At 36.4% G+C, this 20,186-nt stretch overlaps 1 protein-coding gene across 3 annotated transcripts in view; it reads left to right on the top strand.

Annotated features, from left to right (window-relative positions):
* Nucleotides 1-1,578: 1,578 nt before the first annotated feature.
* LOC127812256 (uncharacterized) overlaps nucleotides 1,579-20,186 on the top strand; it is a 41,394-nt gene continuing 22,786 nt past the window's right edge. The window contains exons 1-4 of one of the 3 annotated variants that reach the window (XM_052352641.1): nucleotides 1,579-2,084; nucleotides 4,495-4,703; nucleotides 5,474-5,581; nucleotides 7,284-8,255. In XM_052352641.1, coding sequence (XP_052208601.1) covers nucleotides 1,793-2,084; nucleotides 4,495-4,703; nucleotides 5,474-5,581; nucleotides 7,284-7,997 — 1,323 coding nt within the window. In that variant the 5' untranslated portion in view covers nucleotides 1,579-1,792 and the 3' untranslated portion in view covers nucleotides 7,998-8,255. Of the gene's footprint in view, nucleotides 2,085-4,494; nucleotides 4,704-5,473; nucleotides 5,582-7,283; nucleotides 8,256-20,186 lie in introns of those variants that run through there. The other 2 variants (XM_052352643.1, XM_052352642.1) reach the window with 2 other exon arrangements.

Raw genomic sequence — 20,186 nt, 5'->3', positions numbered from 1 at the left:
ATTTAATTTTTATTTCTTACACCGTGCCTTTAGACACGGGCATTCCCTAGTATATATACACATTAATAAATATATAAATTCAAATAAAATTAATTATAACTATTTACCATTCAATTCTTAAATAAACTTAATAATTTCACTTCAAAGATTCACAAAACAAATACAAACCAATTCAATTTATTAATATTTAAATTTCAATTAATCATTTCATTTTAACCTTCACAATATTCAAAGATCACAAATTCAATACAAATTTGATATTCAACTCTAACATCTTCAATACAAATTCATAATTAAATATCATATTAGATATCAACATTCACAATATAAATTAAAATAATTATAAAATAATATTTAAACACTAATTTGCGAAGCCCTCATTGTATAGGCCTAATTCTTCTCGCTCTCATTTGTGAGACCCCAAACTCCTTCTCATCTAGATACACATAAAACACAATAAAAAAAACAAATCAAATTTTTAATTGTCACTTCAACAACCAATTTATTATCATCACCAGTCAAAAAATAACATTAAGCAAATAGGAAAAATTAATATAGAACAAAAGAGAATATGTAAATATATATAAATATACATATGTATGTACGTATTGAATTCACAACCGCCACCACCAACGTCGCCGGCGACCATCGTTGGTTGATGATTCTCACGATCAGAGCCCATTATTAGAAACACCAAGTCAAGACAGTTAACATACAAAAAAATGGGCCAGAGTAAACTTAAAAATGCATTGCTAGCCATCATTGGCCACTGTGGCCGATGATTTCTAGTTATCAAAGGTAACCACTTGACACCTAAGGGGCCATCGACCAACATGCTCAAAAATCAACAAGATCTAACGGCCGAATTTCTGTAGATTTAAACTTAAAGTTTCGGCCAAACCCATAACACATATATACGCATTTTCAGTCGCCATCGACCACTGTGGTCGGTGGTTTTCATCAATCAGAGGCAACCACCCGACATCCAAGGGTCTATCGACTAACATATCCAAAAACTAGCAAGATTCAATGGCCGAATTTTGGTACATCTAAGCTTAAAATTTCTGCCAAACCCCAATAGCGTATATATACCTATTATATATACCTATATATCATAGATGTGTGTTGAAAATAATTGTGAATAGATTTAAAAGACTTTTCTCCTTCTAGATCGAAGCCAATAGAGATGTGCAACGAACAAGAGAAAGAATGGAAGAGGGTTGGAACTATTGCAATAAAAGAAGCTCGATCCCACAAGCAAGAGAGAAAGCAAGAGAGAGAGAGAGAAAGAAGGGTGGGAGGGGAAGAATGATGCACCAAAAAAGAAGGGTGGAGAGAGGAAAAAGAAAGATGCACAAAAAGAGAAGCGGAGAAAGAGAGGGAGAGAGAAAAATAAGAAGCAATTTGAATTTTGTTGTTTGCAAAATTTTATTACTAAATATCACGATATCTCACCAAAATATTGCGAGATTTCGGTGGTACTAAGAGTGGGCAAATAACATTACTCAATAAATTTATCTTAGAATTTATAAATAAAAAAAATAACCAATACGCTTAATACATCAAAAAATTTAACGAACAATCCATTGTCCTTTGAATGATCGCTGCCTGAATGAAAAAGAAGGAAATTGTTGATTTTGGACGCGAAATTCAGAAACTGGCCTAGCCGGCCAGAACACGCCATGTTCTTTGCCGCTTGCTGCTTCAAATAATCAAACCCTAGATTTCAAAATCTCCCTCTATATGTTCTGAATTCATCGGAATTGAACTTGCATTGCCAGATTGAGGAAGAATGGAGAGAGGTATGGTGTCGGTGGACCAGTGGTCCGGCGGCTCTCAGGCGTATTTCCTGACGCACCTCCACGCCGACCATACCGTCGGTTTGTCGCCGACCTGGAAACAAGGCCCGCTCTTCTGCTCTCGCACCACCGCCAAGCTCTTCCCCGTCAAATTCCCCGGCTTCAACCTTTCTCTCCTTCGAGTACTTGAGATCGGCCACTGGCATTCTCTCTCTTTGGCCTCTCCCTCCACTGGATCCGATACTACCCTTCAAGTCATGGCCATCGACGCTGATCACTGCCCCGGTACGCCTTAGTATGAAGTTTTTATCCAGCTTCAGTATGAATGCTGTCTTTCACTTGATGTCTGAAACCTCTTGCAACTGCCGAGATACGGCTATTTCATAGGAGCGGTTCACGTTTTCTTTTCAACCATGTAATATATTTGCTGCGCGGCCTTGAAACAGATATGAGTGTAGTTAAATGTTCTTGTATCATTACTATTGAAATTCATTTGTGGTTATTGTAGTCGCTTAATTAGTTTGTTTTAACTTATATGTAGACATGCTTGTGTGTGTGTATATAGAAAGAGACGCGAGCTATGCTTTAATCAGCTGCATCAGTTTTGTGCTGCATTTGTTCTGGATGGAAGAGAGATGAAGCAACGGAAATCTAATTTAAGTAGCTGCATGACACGTTGTTCTACAACTTTAGCCAAATGGTTTAGATGTAAAACTGGACGGTCTGAGGATCTACCAATGTCAAATGCCAACATAAAATTGAAAATTTCTAATCATTTAAAGGTTATCATTTTCATACCCATATATAGAAAAGAAAGCTAACAGCATATGTCTTGTATATGATTTCCAATATTAAAAATTTAGAAGACATGATTTTTTGTAAATGAGATTTTATAGTTCTAAGATCTTTTATTTGATCATGTAGAATGAAATTCAACAGAAATTCTCCTCAAAGACTTGATACTCTTATATAAAATATGGGGGTAGAAATATATTTTTAAGCTTCTTACTGTTAAATTCAAGAATTTGTTACTAGAAGATTTATCCTATTCCATCTGTAGAAAACATTAGTTCTACAACAGTGACATCCCTTCTAAATTAGTGAGGTAATTTTGTTGCTTTTTAACTACTACAGCTTGATGTACCCTAGATTCTAAGAACTGTTGTGTAAAGCAACAGAAGTGAAGCAGTATGTTGAAAGAAGAAAGCATAATAACATGGTTAATTCAAATAATAAAGATTTAAGAATTATAAGGCTTAATAATAAGTTATGAAAATATGTGTTGGATATTTTCAGATTTTGATATGTGAGATTGTAAGAATTGATCGAGGCCTTGAATCAGTGACAATAGATTGCTGCCTGGAATAAAGGTGTACACATAGGTCACCCGCTTTTAGAGAAATTATATATATATATTTCTTTTCTAAGCCAAAGCAGAGAAGCTATTGTTTTTACTCAAAGCTTAAGAGTCTACATTTGTATATGGGGTGGGGGTGTGGGGATATCAGAAACTGGTTTTTTTCAGGCCATTTTTTAACTTTCATCTTTCTGTAAACTACCAGTTAGGTCAAGATGACAAACTAGATGAAATATGGAGCAACGGTTAGAACCTTCTGTTCATATTTTAAAAGCCCTAGGACAGGGGTAACAATTTTGGCCTAGAAACTGATAATCAGCGGGTTGAAAAGAGATTCTTTGAGCTACTTTTGAAACTTGATTTTATTATAACCATCAATAAGGTTCTGAGCAAGAGGATAGATTGGAAACAATGTGGAACAAGGTTTACAACCTTTCATTAATAGTTCAGAAGTCCTTGAAGGAAAGGGGACAAGGGTATTGACTAAGGAACACATAATTAGGGCACATAGCTCATATACATTTCTTCATTCAAGAAAGTTCAATATTTGTGGTTTGGTTGGAAGCAAAATTTTGCCTGTTTACATTTCAATTCATTTGATGAAATCATCCCAGCTTTTACCTCTTCACCCTTGGCATAGAACGCAAGTCTCAGCCTAGGTGGCATTTCCCCCCTTAAAAAGGAGGGAGATCATGATAAAAGTTGGTTAGGCAAGGGGAATCCTTTTGACTGACAAGTGTCCAATTGCCCTATGGCTGGTGCAATCCGCTCGTAGTATCTTGTATAATACTCAACATATTTTATAAATTAAGCTGTCTGAGGGCAATTCATCTAGTCAGGGTTATATTCATTGCTAATTTGACAATTCACTGCTGTTTGAACTTAAAGGTGTTTATCACAATGATAAACCAGAGCTGTTTTTTGATCAAGTGGTTTCATTATTTAATATAACTTTTATAGGGAAGGCGTTCCAAGAAGGTATACATTTTTGACATGCTCCATAAGCTTCAATAGAAAGCTTTTCTGGCTTTATTGGGAAAAGTTCATATGAAAACTTCCAACAATTTTCTTTTTTGAAAGTCCCGGGGTCTTATATTTAAATTTTAGCAATTGATCCATCATGAGAAATTGTAATTGGTGACTGAATTTTTAGAGTCAAAAGAAAGTTGTCTTTTCTTGCAGTTTTTGCTACTGCATTGTCCTGGATTCCCTTTCAGTGTGCTATTCCTAGCTATTGAAAATATGTTGAATTCTCACTAAAAATATTTTTGTTTAAGAAGTATGGTCAGGATCAAAGATTTTACAATTAAGCTTTGTTCATGGTTTTTTACTTGACAGGTGCGGTCATGTACTTGTTTTATGGTGAGTTTGGTTGCATGCTTTACACTGGGGATTTTTGCTGGGAAACAACTAGCAAGAGGGCGCAGATTGGAAAGAGCATGCTTCTTAATGCTATCGGGCTTAAAAAAGTTGACATTCTTTATTTGGATAACACTTATTGTAATCCATCCTATTGCTTTCCTTCTCGAGAAATTGCTGCTCAGCAGGTGCGCCTTTCCTAATCCTTTGGGATTTTATAGTTTCCTTGTTTCATGTAGTTAGTAGTAGAGCTACCATTAGTTTTGGAACCAATAAAACTTCTCTTTTAATTTTTATGAAATCTTTCATGAGCAATACATAAGGTTGTTTGTCTAAATGTTATTGGGCCAAGCTGCTTGAAACCAATGTGAAGCAGAATAGGGTGAAGCAAGCCAAACAAGAGAGAATGATAATTCCAGGCATGCTTCCAAGAACTAAGCCTCAAGAGGCTTTTTATTAAGGACTTTTAATAAAAGGGGAGTAGATGGGTGTAAAAATAAATTAAATTAAGAGGTTAACTAGCATGCACTTGAGCTCACTAACAATATTTACGTAATTTTCTGCAATTTGGATACAGGAGTTGAGATGAAAAGGACATAAATGGGAATTTGAATGAGTTTAACTTCTTATCTTGGTTTTCTGAACAAATATGAATATTGAATTACTTAGATGGGAATTTGAATGAGTTTAACTTCTTATCATGATTTTCTAAACAAATATGAATATTGAATAACTTAGATGGGCATGATAGGTGTTGAGCCCTCTCTTTCTTGAACTAAACGTGGTCAGAAAATTGTGGAATATTTCTTGAAAATTTCAATTTTGAATAATATTGTTAAACATAAATTTCATGCCTTGTGATATGAAAGTTTTGCTTTTGTCCACTGTTTATCTTCATCTAGTGATTGTCCATGCAGAAACTCAGTAAGAAAATATATACCATTTGGTCTGGTTGTAGGTTGTTGATATCATTACATCTCATCCTGAACATGACATCATTATTGGTATAGACTCCTTGGGCAAAGAAGACCTTTTACTCTACATTGCACGTGTGCTAAATATAAAGGTATATTCACTCCTTGAACAGAAGACTATATGCTACTATTTTGCCTATTTAAATGTAACCTTAACAACACCTATGCAGTACATTTAGACCAGAACTAGCTCATAATTTCTTTTATTCATTTTTCTTCTCTTTGGTTTGAGTATGCTTGTTTATTTTTCCTCCTTTTGAACTTTTGGAAAAAGAATAGAACAAATTATCCAGAATAAGTAATCTGTTACTACTGGAACGTCAAAATCATGAGTGTAGATTGGTTCAACTTGGAATCTACCACAGGTACTTGCTGTTTTCTGCTTGCTTACTGCATGTATAACATTTGTATTTGCCTATCCTACCTTTTATAATCCGGAGAGTTGACCTGACTCAGTCCTTAGTATTGGGCTTAATTAGGGACCAAATAGCAGCCAAGAAATGGGATGAAAAAGGCCCAAAAGAGTGGGCTAACTGAAACTGTGATATTTCCCTGTTCCCCAGACCAGTCAGTTGTTCTAGGCCCAAGCCCCTATCAAAAACCAATCAATTTTCAGGCCAAATTTCGGTTGGAATAAGTTGACTTGTGAAGCTAACAGTAACACATGGCCATGATTTGAGTCAATAACAATGCGGCCAATTTTCTTTGCAATAATACTCATAAAGCTAAAAAAATGGCTTTCATTTTGGTCAATGGAATATCTGTAAGCGGGTCAATTAGGGCTGCAAAACTGGAGTATCCGGTCTGTCCTGCAGTTGGAGGTGTCCTGCTCTGCCAAGGCAGAACCCCCCTAACGAGAGAATTTAAAACCCAACTTTTAATGGTATTTTCTTAACTTATAGCCAAAATTTTGGTTGAATTGAAGTCAGAAGTAGTGTGCTACTCTTCTTTGAGAGGGGGGGGGGGGGGGGGGGGGGGTTGATTTTTTCTTTATCTTCGATTTGTTTTTTAACTGATTGTAATAATTTTGTGATGTTTATATTGCTTTAATCGTCTTGGCCTATACCTCAATCACTTTCCTATGGGGAACGTGGAAATTAATTTGACTTGTACTTTATTGTTCTGACTTGAGTTTTGGGTTTAATTTTATTTGTTAGGCGAGTTATAGACAGAATAGGGCTCAGGTTTGGACTAACCTTTTGGATTGAGTCTACTTGGGCAGAACAGGCCTTGTGATTTCTGAGTTTACCTGACTCGGGTTTTATTTATTTTTTTAGACCCTTGGGCTGCCCCCACTTGGGTTTGGGTTGATAGGAAATATGACTTATCTTATTTTATTGATTTGTTTTTACCTTAGAATTTAAATTTCACCTTTTTATTTTTTAGGAAGATTTGATTATATTTTAGCTTTATTTTCAGTATGTTTTCTTTAGGAATAACCTATAAATAAGCTTTATGGACATAATTAATCGGTGATTGACTGGGAATATACATCGAGATTTCTTCCCTTTGCTTTGGTGCTGACTTTCAACTCTCCCCTCTCTCTCTGACCTTTAGCTTTCATGCACTCTATTTATCAATAAAAAGAAAGAAAAATTAAAATCCATTGCTGTGTTTAAATTTAATGTGGATTTCACAGACATACATAATAATATATATTGTTTTTCCTGCAAGAAGATTGGTGTGGTGAAAAAGAATGAAGTATTATTGTTATTGTTATTGTTCTTATAATTCTTGTATATTACATTTTCTTAATGAATTGTGGTTCCTGTTTTCTTGTTTTATTCTTGAAAGATTTGGGTGTGGCCAGAACGCCTACAAATAATGCATCTTCTTGGGTTCCACGATATCTTCACTACCAACACTTCTTTAACTAGGGTGCGAGCCGTCCCTCGCTACAGTTTTAGCATTGATACTCTGGAAGGACTAAATACCATGCACCCCACTATAGGGATTATGCCATCTGGTCTTTCATGGAAATTGAAGCCCCTTGAAGGAAAAAGCAGTTTTTTTGGTTCTGGTCCTTCAAATCTCCATCACAGCCGTAGCAAATTGTGTACGAAATCTGGGAGTCAATCTGACAAGCTCAAACTGAGTGAAAGTTTCAGTTCTGTGGAAAAATATCATGAATACATATATGCAGTTCCATATTCAGATCATTCATGCTTTGATGAGATAAAAAAGTTTGTTAAGCTTGTCCAGCCATCCAAGTTGAGAGGCATTGTTTCTTCATCGCCTTCTTATGTCAGTCCCCTTTACCATTTGGGAAGACTTTTGCAACCAAACCAAACATCGCAGGCATTGCATCGGAATTTTGAGAAAAGAGGTGATAACAGATTTGAAGCTGTTATTGCTGGATTTGCTCCTGGAAGTGGTAATTCTGCTGCTGCAAGAACCAAAAGAAGAAGAAAAAGAGAATTATTGCGTGTTCGTTTGAGTAGAGTAAAAATACTGAGACGACTAGGGTGTGGCACAAAAATATTGGAGCTTGCTGACTCAAATAGTTAAAAGAGTTGAATGTTGGTAGTGTCTGATACGTGCATAGCCATGCAGCCAGCAAGATTTGCTCAAGCTTAGTGGATGTTAGTTGCTTTAGTGGGTAGATAATCTCTTATTTTCTAGCTTAGTGGAGTCATGTGCAGGTCTTCAGCAGTAGCGGTAGTAGTTCTTCCTATTTTCTTGTTGTGGTTATTTTCTCTTTGCATTGTAAGACTAAATATAAGCAACTAATGGAATAAAAAGGGCAGCGTAGAAAAATTCAGGATACTCCTTTTTCTCTCTAAATTCTGTAGATTCTCAATTCCTTTAAATTTTTTCCCTATCATTTGGGATTAGAGTTGGTTCCAACCATGGACAATTGCGGCCAAACAAACTTTGAATTTTGTAATGAAATCAATGAAATCGTAGCCCGACATGAGTTAAGCTTCGATCATGTTAATGCTACCCTCCAAAGAGTGTTAACTGAGCTTCAAGCTTTATGGATATGTTGTAGCCCATGCACTAGCCACCCTGAAGTTAACTCATTTGCCCCGGGAACATCCTCACTATTGCCACATGCTGTTCGCCCTGACTCCAGCAATGATCACTAGCATCAACACCTAAAATTGTCATTTCCCAAGTTCAATGGCCAGGACCCAATTGGCTGGATTTACAAAGCAAAGCAATATTTTGATTTCAAGGATATTGCACCTGACCAACAAGTCCAGTTAGCATCTTTCCATCTAGAAGGAATATCCCTACAATGGCACTGGTGGTTGATGAAATTTCTCAGACCACTTACATGGGATGAGTTCACCAAAGTTGTACTTCATCATTTTGGTCCAACTATTTACAAAGATCTGTCGGAGGCTCTATCTTGCCATGGATAAACTTCGACAGTGGTAGATTATCAGAAAGCCTTCGTGAAACTCTCCCACTGAGTAGATGGTTTGCCTAAAAAAAATTTAACTGGTTGTTTTGTGGCAACATTTTGAGATGACATCCACTTGAACGTAAAAATCAAACAACCTATGACCTTGGTAGAGACAATAGGAGTTGGTTGGCTAATTGAGGAATGGAATCAGCTACAAGAGATCCCAAGCCAACCACTTAATGTGTAACCAAAATCAGGACCCAACAGTTCTACTGGAGTTTTGGGTCCCCCAGCTGCGCTTAAGACTGGCACTGGCGCCATTAGTAATGCTAGTCCTTTTAAAGGAATTAAGAGCCAAGAAGTCTGAGAGTGTAGGGAAAAAGGCTTATGCTATTACTGTGATGAGAAATTCTTTTCCAAATATTGGTGTTAACGATCTCAGTTTTTCATGCTTGAAGACATACTCGACTTCATCCTTGCGGACAAGGATAATCTGAGTAGGGGGAGGGGGAATGATACGTGCATAGCCATGTAGCCAGTAAGACTTGGTCAAGCTTAATGGATGTTAGTTGCTTTAATGGGTAGATAATCTCCTATATTTTCTAGCTTAGTGGAGTCGTGTGTAGGTCTTCAACAATAGTGGTAGTAGTTCTTTCTATTTCCTTGCTTTGTGGTTATTTTCTCTTTGCATTATAAGGTTATAAATATAACCAACTAATGTGTTGAGTTCCTGTCAACTTGTAGATAGGGATTTGTTGACCGAGGACTCCAAGAACAGATACAAGATAAAAATGAAGAAGAAAAAATACATAACAAAATAAAAACACTCACACATGATAAACACTAGCAACTACATGTTTAGATTCTTGAATGAATCCTACTCACGACAGGCGGGATTCCTCTAATCAGTCCAATATACAGTAACAATAGGATTATAGAATTATACACAATAAGCCTTGTTGACTCAGTCCAAGAATTGACAGAATACAAGCTCTTGCCCGAGTATTCCCAACACTCACATTTCTCTTAATCTTTTTTCTCAATCCCAGCGATACACACTTTAGAGGGTAGGAGATGCAGTAGCTTCTTCATGTGTTTTCTCGCATGCTCTATCTTTATTTATAGAAATCATTCGATACTTTCAAGAGGCAGAATTAGTTACAATTTAGAAATATGGTTAGGAGTTAGCCATTAGAGCTATAGTCTCCAATGACCAATACCAGCTTATAAATTGACTCAATTTTGAGTCACTAGACTCAACAAATTCCACCTTGAATCAAAATTGAAATTGGATATGACTAGACCCGCATCACTCATCAACTACGTAGGAAGAACATTGAGCAAGATCAATACCTTCTCAAACTTAGTTGTTGGAATGGATTTAGTAAGCATGTCTGTAGGATTCACTTTAGTTGAGATCTCTTCAACTTTGACATGCTCTTGAGTAATAATGTCCCTCACAAAATGAAGCCTAACATCTATATGTTTAGTTCTTTCATGAAATGCACTATTTTTAAAGAGATGAATAGCACTTTGTGAGGTCACAAAACACTTTAGCAACCTGCTCAACCATCTCTAGCTTATGGGCGATCCCCTATAGCCAAATGGCTTCTTTAATGGCCTTAGTTATGGCCACATATTCTGTCTCAGTTGTGGAAAGAACCACTATATGTTGGAGATTAGATTTCCAGCTAACAAGGTTTCCACCAATTGTGAAGGCATACCCTGATATGGACCTTCTTTTGTTTAGGTCAGCTACATAATCAAAGTGTCAAAAACCCTTTATGCAGTTTCTTCCTCCAGTGTTTGAACTAAACACTAACCCTATGTTTATAGATTCTTTTAGATACTTAAGAAGCCACTTGATAGCATTCCAATGCTCCTTGGAAGGCTTACCCATAAATCTACTAATCAGACTAACTCCATAGGCTATGTCTGGTGTAGTTCCTATCATAGCATACATAAGGCTTTCCACTATATTAGAGTATGGAACCTTTTTCATGTATGCTTCCTCATCCTTAGGTAAATTTCCTTTCACATCATGCAGCTTAAAATGAGGAGGAATAGGAGTGGAACAGGCTTACAATTATCCATTTCAAATAATTCCACAACCTTTTTAAGGCAGCCTGATTGAGACAAGGTTAAAGTACCTTTCTGTCTATCTCTTTTAATGTCAATCCTAGGTATCCTCTTGGTTGTACCTAGGTTTTTCATTTTAAATTCAGATTTAAGAGCCATGGTTAGCTTACTTATTTCTCCTTTATCCTTGCATGCAATAAGTATATCATCTACATAGATTAGGAGATATATATATATATATATATTGATTTCCCTTGAGTTGTTTGAAGTATACACAATGATCAAAGTTACAACTTCTGTAACTTTTTTTGAGCATAAACTCATCGAACCTTTTATATCATTGCCTTGGGGATTGTTTAAGGCCATATAATGACCTTTGTGATAAGTAAACCATATGTTCTTTCCTTTTTTCTACAAAACCTATAGGGTACTTAATAAAAATTTTCTCTTCTAGGTTTCCATGAAGGAAAACAGTCTTGACATCTAATTGTTTCAGCTTTAAATCATAAAGAGCTACAATAGCCAAGACTAACCTGATTGAGGTATGTTTTACTGCGGGAGAGAATACTTCATGGTAGTCAATTCCCTCAATTTGGGAATAACATTTGGAAACTACCATTGCTTTGTATCTAGCTGGTTCTACCCTTGGTATACCTAGCTTTCTTTTAAAGATCCATTTGTAGCCTATAACTTTTTAATCACTGCGTCTTTTAACTACAGTCTAGGTCTTATTCTTGTTTAGTGAGTCCATTTCCTCTTGCATTGCCTTGAACCAATTGACCTTGTCTTTGTTGTTACAAGCCTCATTAAAACTAATAGGCTTATTTAATTCAATAGACTCTCCTATGTTTTGTTGGACCCCACTAGGAACTTTCAGGACTGAGTGCTTACCATCATGCCAAAAGCTATAGTTGTTAGCATAGGCACAATTTTTTATCCCTATCCACACTGTGGGTGCAACTTTCTCCCCAGGCCTCACAGACAGTCCCATGAAGCAATTGTTGGGGCATGGGCTATGGACCAACAATTCCTCCCTGGAATTGCGTTGGGCCATGGGGTATGGATCACCAAAATTCATTCCCCTTCCCCCCCCCCCCCCAACTCCCCCAGAACTGCCTCAGTGGAGACTCAAACTTGCAACTTACTCTGATACTAGTTGGACCCCACCAAGAACCTTCAAGACTGAGCGCTTACTGTAACACCCCGTTTTTTCTTACTGAGCGTGTCACTATGCTGGGGCCCAAAATATATACAAATTCTTAATTTTTTTTTTCACGGTACATATCTTAAATCTCAAGTACCAAATTCTAAATAAAACCCCCAGCATATCATTCACAATGTGGAAGCAAAAATCAAAACCTGATATGGTACATAATCAATTCACTATAATCATAACATAGAAATCTGTACCATTTTACATCTTCAATACTTAAATACATGGAGACTCGTCATCAAGAGATAACAACTAAGTAATTCAAATGATACAATCTAATGATACCTTAAATAACATCATACATAATCATCTCTCAACTCAACTAAAACATATTCGGATCTTCATACAGGAGCAAATATCGGATCTACTCACCAAATCAATTGGCCACGTCATCAATCATCTCCTTACCATATCTGTAGGTCCTAACTGAAACGTTTGAATGTTCCAGGGGCATAACCCAATTAGAAGATGAACCTTCTAGTGAGCATTTTAAAAACAGTTACATGAATGCATGATGCAAATACATTAAAAAATATTTGCTCTAGTGTAACTTCTCAGGCCCAGCCCGACACAGAACCTTAGGTAGAATCTTAACACCTTCGGCAAGATAATCCTAACTTTGTTCCATCAATTGCCATTGAGGAATTACGGTTACACTATCGGGGCGACATCTCATCCCATGCACAAGTATTAATATGCCAATAATATCATGTAATATAAAAATCATGTCTTTCTATGCAATAATATATGAATAAGTATGACAAAATGCTCATAACTTTTATGAATAACATGCATAACATAAGTTATCATATCATATATAAGTTTTTGGGGAAAAATCACTCACCTTTAGACACAAATTTGAATTTCCTTGAAAAGCGCGTATTACCTCAATTTGCGTGCCAAGCCTAAAAAATCGCACAAATTGCTTAACCTCGAGCATAACGATCCTAGCCTTAGCTTTTAAAGCCTCCTTGATGTGCGTACGTTGACCTCGAAATGGGTGCAAATCCTCGATTCCCTTGCACTTTGCACATGACACCTAGGAGAGACTGGTTGTTTAACTTCTAGCATATAGAGGGTGGGAAGTCCTAATGGGTAATAATCAATCCTACAATGTAACAGGTTTAGGGTCAGTTAGGTTTAAAATGTGGGATGGAGCATATAAGACTTTAGATAATGTAAGATTTGTGCCCAACCTTAGAAGAAATCTTTTTTCCCTAGGTATGTTAGATTCGAATGGAGGGTCTTATAAGTTTGAAAATGGTATCCTCAGTTTTTAAAGGATCCATGGTAGTTCTTAAAGGAATCCGCAAGCAAGGATTGTATATCCTTCAAGCAGAGACTATCTCTGGCAGTGCTGCAGTCTCATCTTCTGAAAATGATGACACAGTTTTGTGACATAGGAGGCTAGGTCATATAGGAATGAAAAGTTTACTAGAATTAAGTAAACAAGGAATCTTAGATCTTAGGAGGATTAATAATTTAGACTTTTGTGAGACGTGCCTTAGGCAAGTCTCACAGGTTGCAGTTTCCTTCTGCAACTCATAAGTCCAAAGATGTCCTAGAGTATGTTCATTCTGATCTTTAGGGATCTCCCCAAGTTCCTAGCTCCCTTTTAGGCGCACAATATTTCCTTTTCTTTATAGATGACTATTCTATGAAGGTTTAGGTATATTTCCTTAAACATAAGAGTGAAGCTTTTGCTAAATTTAAGGAATGGAAGACCTATGTAGAACTGCAATCAGGCAAGAAAATAAAGACCCTTAGAATAGATAATGGCCTGGAATTCTCTAATCAATAATTCTCAAATTTCTGCAAACAAACAGGCATTACAAGGCATAAAACTTGCAGTGAAACACCTCAGCAAAATGGTATTGCTGAAAGCATGAATAAAACCATTTTAAATAAGGTAAGATCTTTTTTAAATACTCTAACTTGCCTAAGAAATTTTGGACTGAAGTAGTTTCAACTGCTTGTTACCTCATAAATAGATCTCCTTCCTCTGCCACAAACTTTAGGACTCCTGAACAGTTGTGGAGTGGGAAGATCCCATCATTAAGTCACCTTAGACCATTTGGATGTATTGCTTATGTCCATAAGAAAAAAGGGAAGTTAAACCCTAGAGCCAAGAAGGCTGTATTCTTAGGATACTCTCAAGGGGTAAAAAGATACAAATTATGGCTGATTGAGGAAAAGAAAATTGTCATCAGCTGGGATGTACTATTCACCAAATATTGTGGAAAATGCCATGGTAAACCAAGCTGATAAATTTTAGTTTGAGGTGGAAAGGGATAACCTTAATGATAAGATAGTAAAGTCTAGCCTAGAGAGTCCTCAAGTGTCTAGTTCTTCAGATCTTGCTGAAATTGAAATAGAAGATGAGAATAATGAAAATTCAGCTAAAATTATACTTGAATTGGATGATTATGTCCTATCTATAGATAGGGTAAGGAGAGAGATTAAACCTCCTACTAGGTATGCTCATGCTGATGTAATTGCCTATGCTCTAAATATTGGAGATTCAATTGAGCATGATGAACCTGTTAGTTATCAAAAAGCTTGTTCAAGTAAGTATAGAACTAATTGGTTAAAGGCAATGAAGGAAGAAATGGAATCTCTCCAAAAGAATAATACTTGGATACTTGTAAATAAACCTAAAGATCAAAAGGTTATAGGCTGTAAATGGATATTTAAAAGGAAGCCAGGTATACTAGGAGTAGAACCACCCAGATTTAAGGCTAGGGTAGTAGCCAAGGGTTTTTCCCAAAGAGAAGGCATATACTAATATGAAGTGTTCTCCCATGTAGTAAAGTATACCTATATAAGGTTAGTTTTAGCCTTAGTAGCTTTACATGACTTAGAGCTTGAGCAATTAGATATTAAGACTGCTTTTCTCCATGGAAACATAGAAGAAAAATTATATATGGACCAGTTTGTAGGTTTCATAGAAAAAGATAAGGAGAATAAGGTTTGCTTGCTGCAAAGGTCCCTTTATGGTCTAAAGTAATCTCCTAGACAATGGTATAGGAGATTTGATGAGTTTATGCTAAAAGAAAATTACACTAGTTGTAACTTTGACCATTGTGTCTATTTCAAACAGCTTAAAGGAAAGCTGTTCATATATCTCTTTATATATGTAGATGATATGCTTATAGCATGTAAAGAAAAGGGAGAAATAGATAAATTGACTCAAGCCCCAAAATCAGAATTTGAAATAAAAACCCTAGGAGCAGCTAGGCATATTTTGTTAGTGTAGGTGCTCTAGACCCAATTAGATTGGGCAAATTGTACGCTGACATTTTTAATCATATTTCATATTGAATAAAGAGTTATTTAATTCTACAAGAAGTCGTTCTATTAGTTTCTTGTTATTAATGTAATGATCGGATGAAACTAGATAGAAGTCCATATGATGTATACTGTGATTAATCTATAAAGATGTGAGATGATGCATCACAGTTTCTTGACATCATTAAATGTCCCAAGTCGTAGCAATGTCAAGAATGGACATTGACAATTGCGGTAAGACTTGTATGTGCTATGTTTTTGCTATGTGATAGCAATGGGGGACTCACACCTATAGGCATGGGGATGCCTAGACAAGTACATAGGTGACCAATGTTGGAGAACATGTCACTAGACATGACTCGCCATGAGAATCCATTTTGGTTAAATGTTGATGGAATTCTCATACGAGATGGGTGTAACTAATCCTTGGACATGAGGTTGTTACGGTCATCTCATAAGAAGACCGATATGCTTTGACATCGTTTCGATGGGCCTAGATAAAGGCTGCACGTGGGCGATCGTTGGGCATATCGTGAGGCTTATGGAGATGGGTGCATAACTAAGATGGGACTCGTCTATCCCTTGATAGAGGATGATGTATCTAAGGCGCCTTCGGTGGATATTCACTTTAAATCCATGGCCATGGTGAAAGAGATCAATAAGAAGTTATTGATTCACTTTCTATTAAGTGAAGATATCCGGATAACCGAAGAAAGACTTATGTGATCATAATCAAGCAACACATTGCCAACTTGAGATCACATAGGATACATTGACGAGAGGATTGAATTACACGGTAACCATGCTCGTGAAAGGTTATTTGCGGATTATGAATCCTTCTGAATAATTGGGTAGGCATAACGCCTTGCTAGAGGCCAATCTTGTCTTATGTGTTCGTACCGGCACATTGCCAACATATTTGGAAGCCTAATGAGTCATACGCAATAGGCACGGTCCCTGGCTTAAACTAGGAAAGCGGACGTATGGTTAAGTGGAACACTTCGGCAAGAAGTTGTGCCGTCGTAGGTTCTCACGGGAAAAGAACAAACAGACGTAATGACGTCGATATGACGAGGGGTCGTCATAAAGGAAAAAGTTTCCTAAAATAACAATTGATTAAATTAGAAAGTAGTTTCTAACTTAATGATTAAATTAGAAAGAAGTTTCTAATTTAATAATTTGGGCTTAATTTAATACTTGGGCCAAATAAAGTATTTGGGCCAAATATTAAATTAAATTAAATATTTGAGCTAAATTAGATTTGGGTCAAATATTAAATAATAAATATTATATTTGGGCTAAATAAGATTTGGGCCAAATATTAAATATTAATTATTTGGGCTTGAATTAGATTTGGGCCACATATTTATAAATGAATTTGGGCCACTTTAATTTCTAGTTGGACTAGGATTAATGGGCTAGCCCAATCCATGTCCCCTAGGGTTTGGGAAAACCCTAGGAGGTTGCTTATTTATAAATAGCCCTTTATAGGATGCCTAAATTATGCCTCTTATTTTGTTGGTTTTCAAGAGTTGAAAATCAATTATTTTCCCGTCCATTCATAAGCCTTGTTAGGAGAAGGAGCTAGCACGCCCATTCCGCTCTCCTCGCCAACGGACGCGCACCGCGTATCACAAGTTAGAGGCCGGACACTTGGACGGCTTGAATCCGCAAACGACTTAAAAATCTAAAGGTTAGATTTACTTTATTATGTATGTGATTGTTTGATTTCGACGTTGATCCAATCGCCGGGATCGGGGTAAGGTTCAAAATTTTGAACTACGCTGCTTACCCCGTAGCGGTCTTGCTTTACTTTCATATTTTAGGTATAGATATCAATAGAGATAGAAAAAGAGGTATTTTGACCTTGTCACAATCTGGTTATTTAAAGAAAGTGATAAATCTCTTTGATATGGAAGGCTATAAACCTGTTACAACCCTTATTCCCCCTCATTTTAAGCTTCAAGCTGTAAAAGAAAGCTTACCTAAGGAAGAAGTTGAGTATATGAAGAAGGTTCCCTACTCTTATGTATGCCATGATAGGTACTAGGCCTGACATAGCCTATGGAGTCAGCCTAGTAAGTATATTCATGTGCAATCCTTCTAAGGAGCATTGGTGAGCTATTAAGTGGGTTCTTAGGTATTTAAATGGGTCAATAGATAAGGGTTTAGTCCTTATATCAAATGCTGAAAATTCCAGTAGCATTAAGGGTTATTGTGATTCTGATTTTGCAACTGATTTGGATAAAAGAAGATCCTTATCAGGATATTTTTTCACTATAGGTGGAAATGTGATAAGCTGGAAATTAAATCTCCAGCACATAGTGGTTTTATCAACCACTGAGGTAGAATATGTTGCCTTAACAGAAGTTATGAAAGAAGCTATCTGGTTGCAGGGAATAGTTAGAGAATTAGGTTTAGGTGACCAGATCTCTAAGGTATATTGTGATTCCCAAAGTGTCATTCATCTCTTAAAGAATAGTGCATTTCATGAGAGAACCAAGCACATAGATGTGCTTCTTCATTTTGTTAGGGATATTATATCCAAAGGGCAGGTTAAGGTAGAGAAGATTTATACTCTAATAAATCCAGTAGATATCCTAACTAAATCAGTCCCAATAACTAAGTTTTAGCAGGCCTTAGTTTTGCTCAATGTTCTTCCAACATAGCTGTGGAAGATTTGCAAGGGTCTCTAGTTATTAATCCACTATTTAATCCATTCTTGAATCAAGGTGGAATTTGTTAATTTTGTGTGATTCAAAATTGTTTAAATGATTTTTTCATTTGCATTTTTGATTTATCAAAATGATTGCATGCTGTTATATGATATTGAGATGCATATTATATTCTTTTTGAATGTAATTGTTATCCATATTAATTGATGTTATATGTTGTTAATTGTAATGCATGCTATTGTTGTGGGCTATTGGTTATATGTGGGCTGTTGAGTTTATTATGGGCCAAGCCCATATCCGTTTCCGTGTTGCATTTGCTGCTAGCCTAGCCCTTTTGTCAGTCCATTTAGCAATGCTATATAAGGGAAATCCGATGCCCTAATCTTCAGAATGTTCTCAGTTTTTCTCTCTTGCACACTCTCTAAAACCTTAATCGGCGCCTCTTGAAGTGAGACACATCCTGTGAATCCTTCTCTCTCATTCGATCGATTTGTTGCTTTTCTGGTAAGATCTATGGTAAGTAAAGTATTGCTTGTAGTCTCTATGTTGTTTTAAGTGCCTGAGGTGTGAGAGATCAGTATATTGAAAAGAACAGAGATCCTAGACTTTGATCTTGAGATCGGTCAGAACAGATCTGCACTTGTTCTTGTTTTTAGATTCTATTTCAGTTGTATTTGTAATACTATTTTTACTTGCTTTCTTGAGATCTTGTATTCGGTTGTAAACTTGAGAAATCTAGTGGATTGAGTAGAGGTAGAGCCTCTGCTGTGAGTAGGATCTATTGATCCGAACACGTATCTCGTTGTGTCTCTATTTGTGTGTGTGAGTTGTGGTTGTGATTTTCATTTATGCGTTCTTGTTTACTGCGCTTGATCTTTGTTTGGCCAAGAAATAGGTTGGTTTGAAAACCAACACCATCTACTAAAAGGACATGTCTTATAGTGGTGAAATGAGGTTTACTGACCGTGTCAATTCCAACCACTTTACCTTTGTCAATGTCACCAAACGTGACTAATCCTCCATCTTGGTGAGTGAGATCCAGTAATAGGTCTCGCTTACCAGTCATGTGTCATGAGCATCCACTATCCATATACCACTTGTTGCTCATTGTGGTCCTCACGCACATCTGCACATATAAAATTACCTCTTAGTTTTGGGCACCCATCTAGTGACAGGTCCCTTATATCTTACTTCATTAAGATCAAAAGATTGAGTGACTTTGGATGTGCTTGCATGTGACACATTAGCAATTTTGAACATTTCCTTTTCTAAGTCTCTCATGGTTTTGACTAGCCCTTTGGGTATCCATATCCTAATTTCTTTGATCTTCTTCGGTTGAGACTACCACCTAGGTTGTCTCCATTCTCTTTTCGATGCCTTGGGTTTAGGTCTAAGTTGAGCATTCTTCCTAGAGATTAATGTGGCTAGAGATTTTTCAATGCCATTCTTTTCAATCATTAATTTGTTGTTTTGAACCTTTAGTTCCTTAATTTCCTCCTGAAGCTTAATTGATTCATCATCATTCTTGATTTCATTTTCTTTTTAGTTCCATTGTCTTTTCTTCTAAACTCTTTATTTCATTTTTCAAACTTTCATTTTCTTCCCTATGGATTTTCTTAGAATTTTTAAATTCTTTCTTAATAACTTGATATTCCTTATACACTTTTTCGTATGCTTCTTGAAGTTCTTCTAATTCAATGTCATTTTCTTCTTCATCTTCCATGCCCATAAGACATACATGAGCTTCTTCTTCTTCGGATTGAGACGACTCACTTAAGGCATCTGCATCCCATGCCGAAAAGGCATGATTCTTTGATTTTCTAAATCTTTTCTTTTATATTTTCTTATCAGTTTTCTTTTCCTTTATATATTTTCTCTCTTCGAGACAATCATATTACATATGTCCCACCTTTTTACAATTGTAGCACGTAGAAGACACTTTTTTGCCCCCCTTTTCTTTCTTTTTCATTAGTTTAGCAAATGTTCTTGTAAGAAAAGCTATATTATCATATTCTTCTTCTTCGCTAGACTCAGTTTCTTCATTTTCTTTTAGAACTTGTGTTTTCTTTCCTTTTGAGCTATCTCCATTT

The sequence above is a fragment of the Diospyros lotus genome, chromosome 10, assembly GCF_014633365.1.
Source record: "Diospyros lotus cultivar Yz01 chromosome 10, ASM1463336v1, whole genome shotgun sequence".
NCBI lineage: Eukaryota > Viridiplantae > Streptophyta > Magnoliopsida > Ericales > Ebenaceae > Diospyros > Diospyros lotus.
Note: the sequence above shows the minus strand (reverse complement) of the source record. Positions and strands in the feature narration are given on the sequence as shown.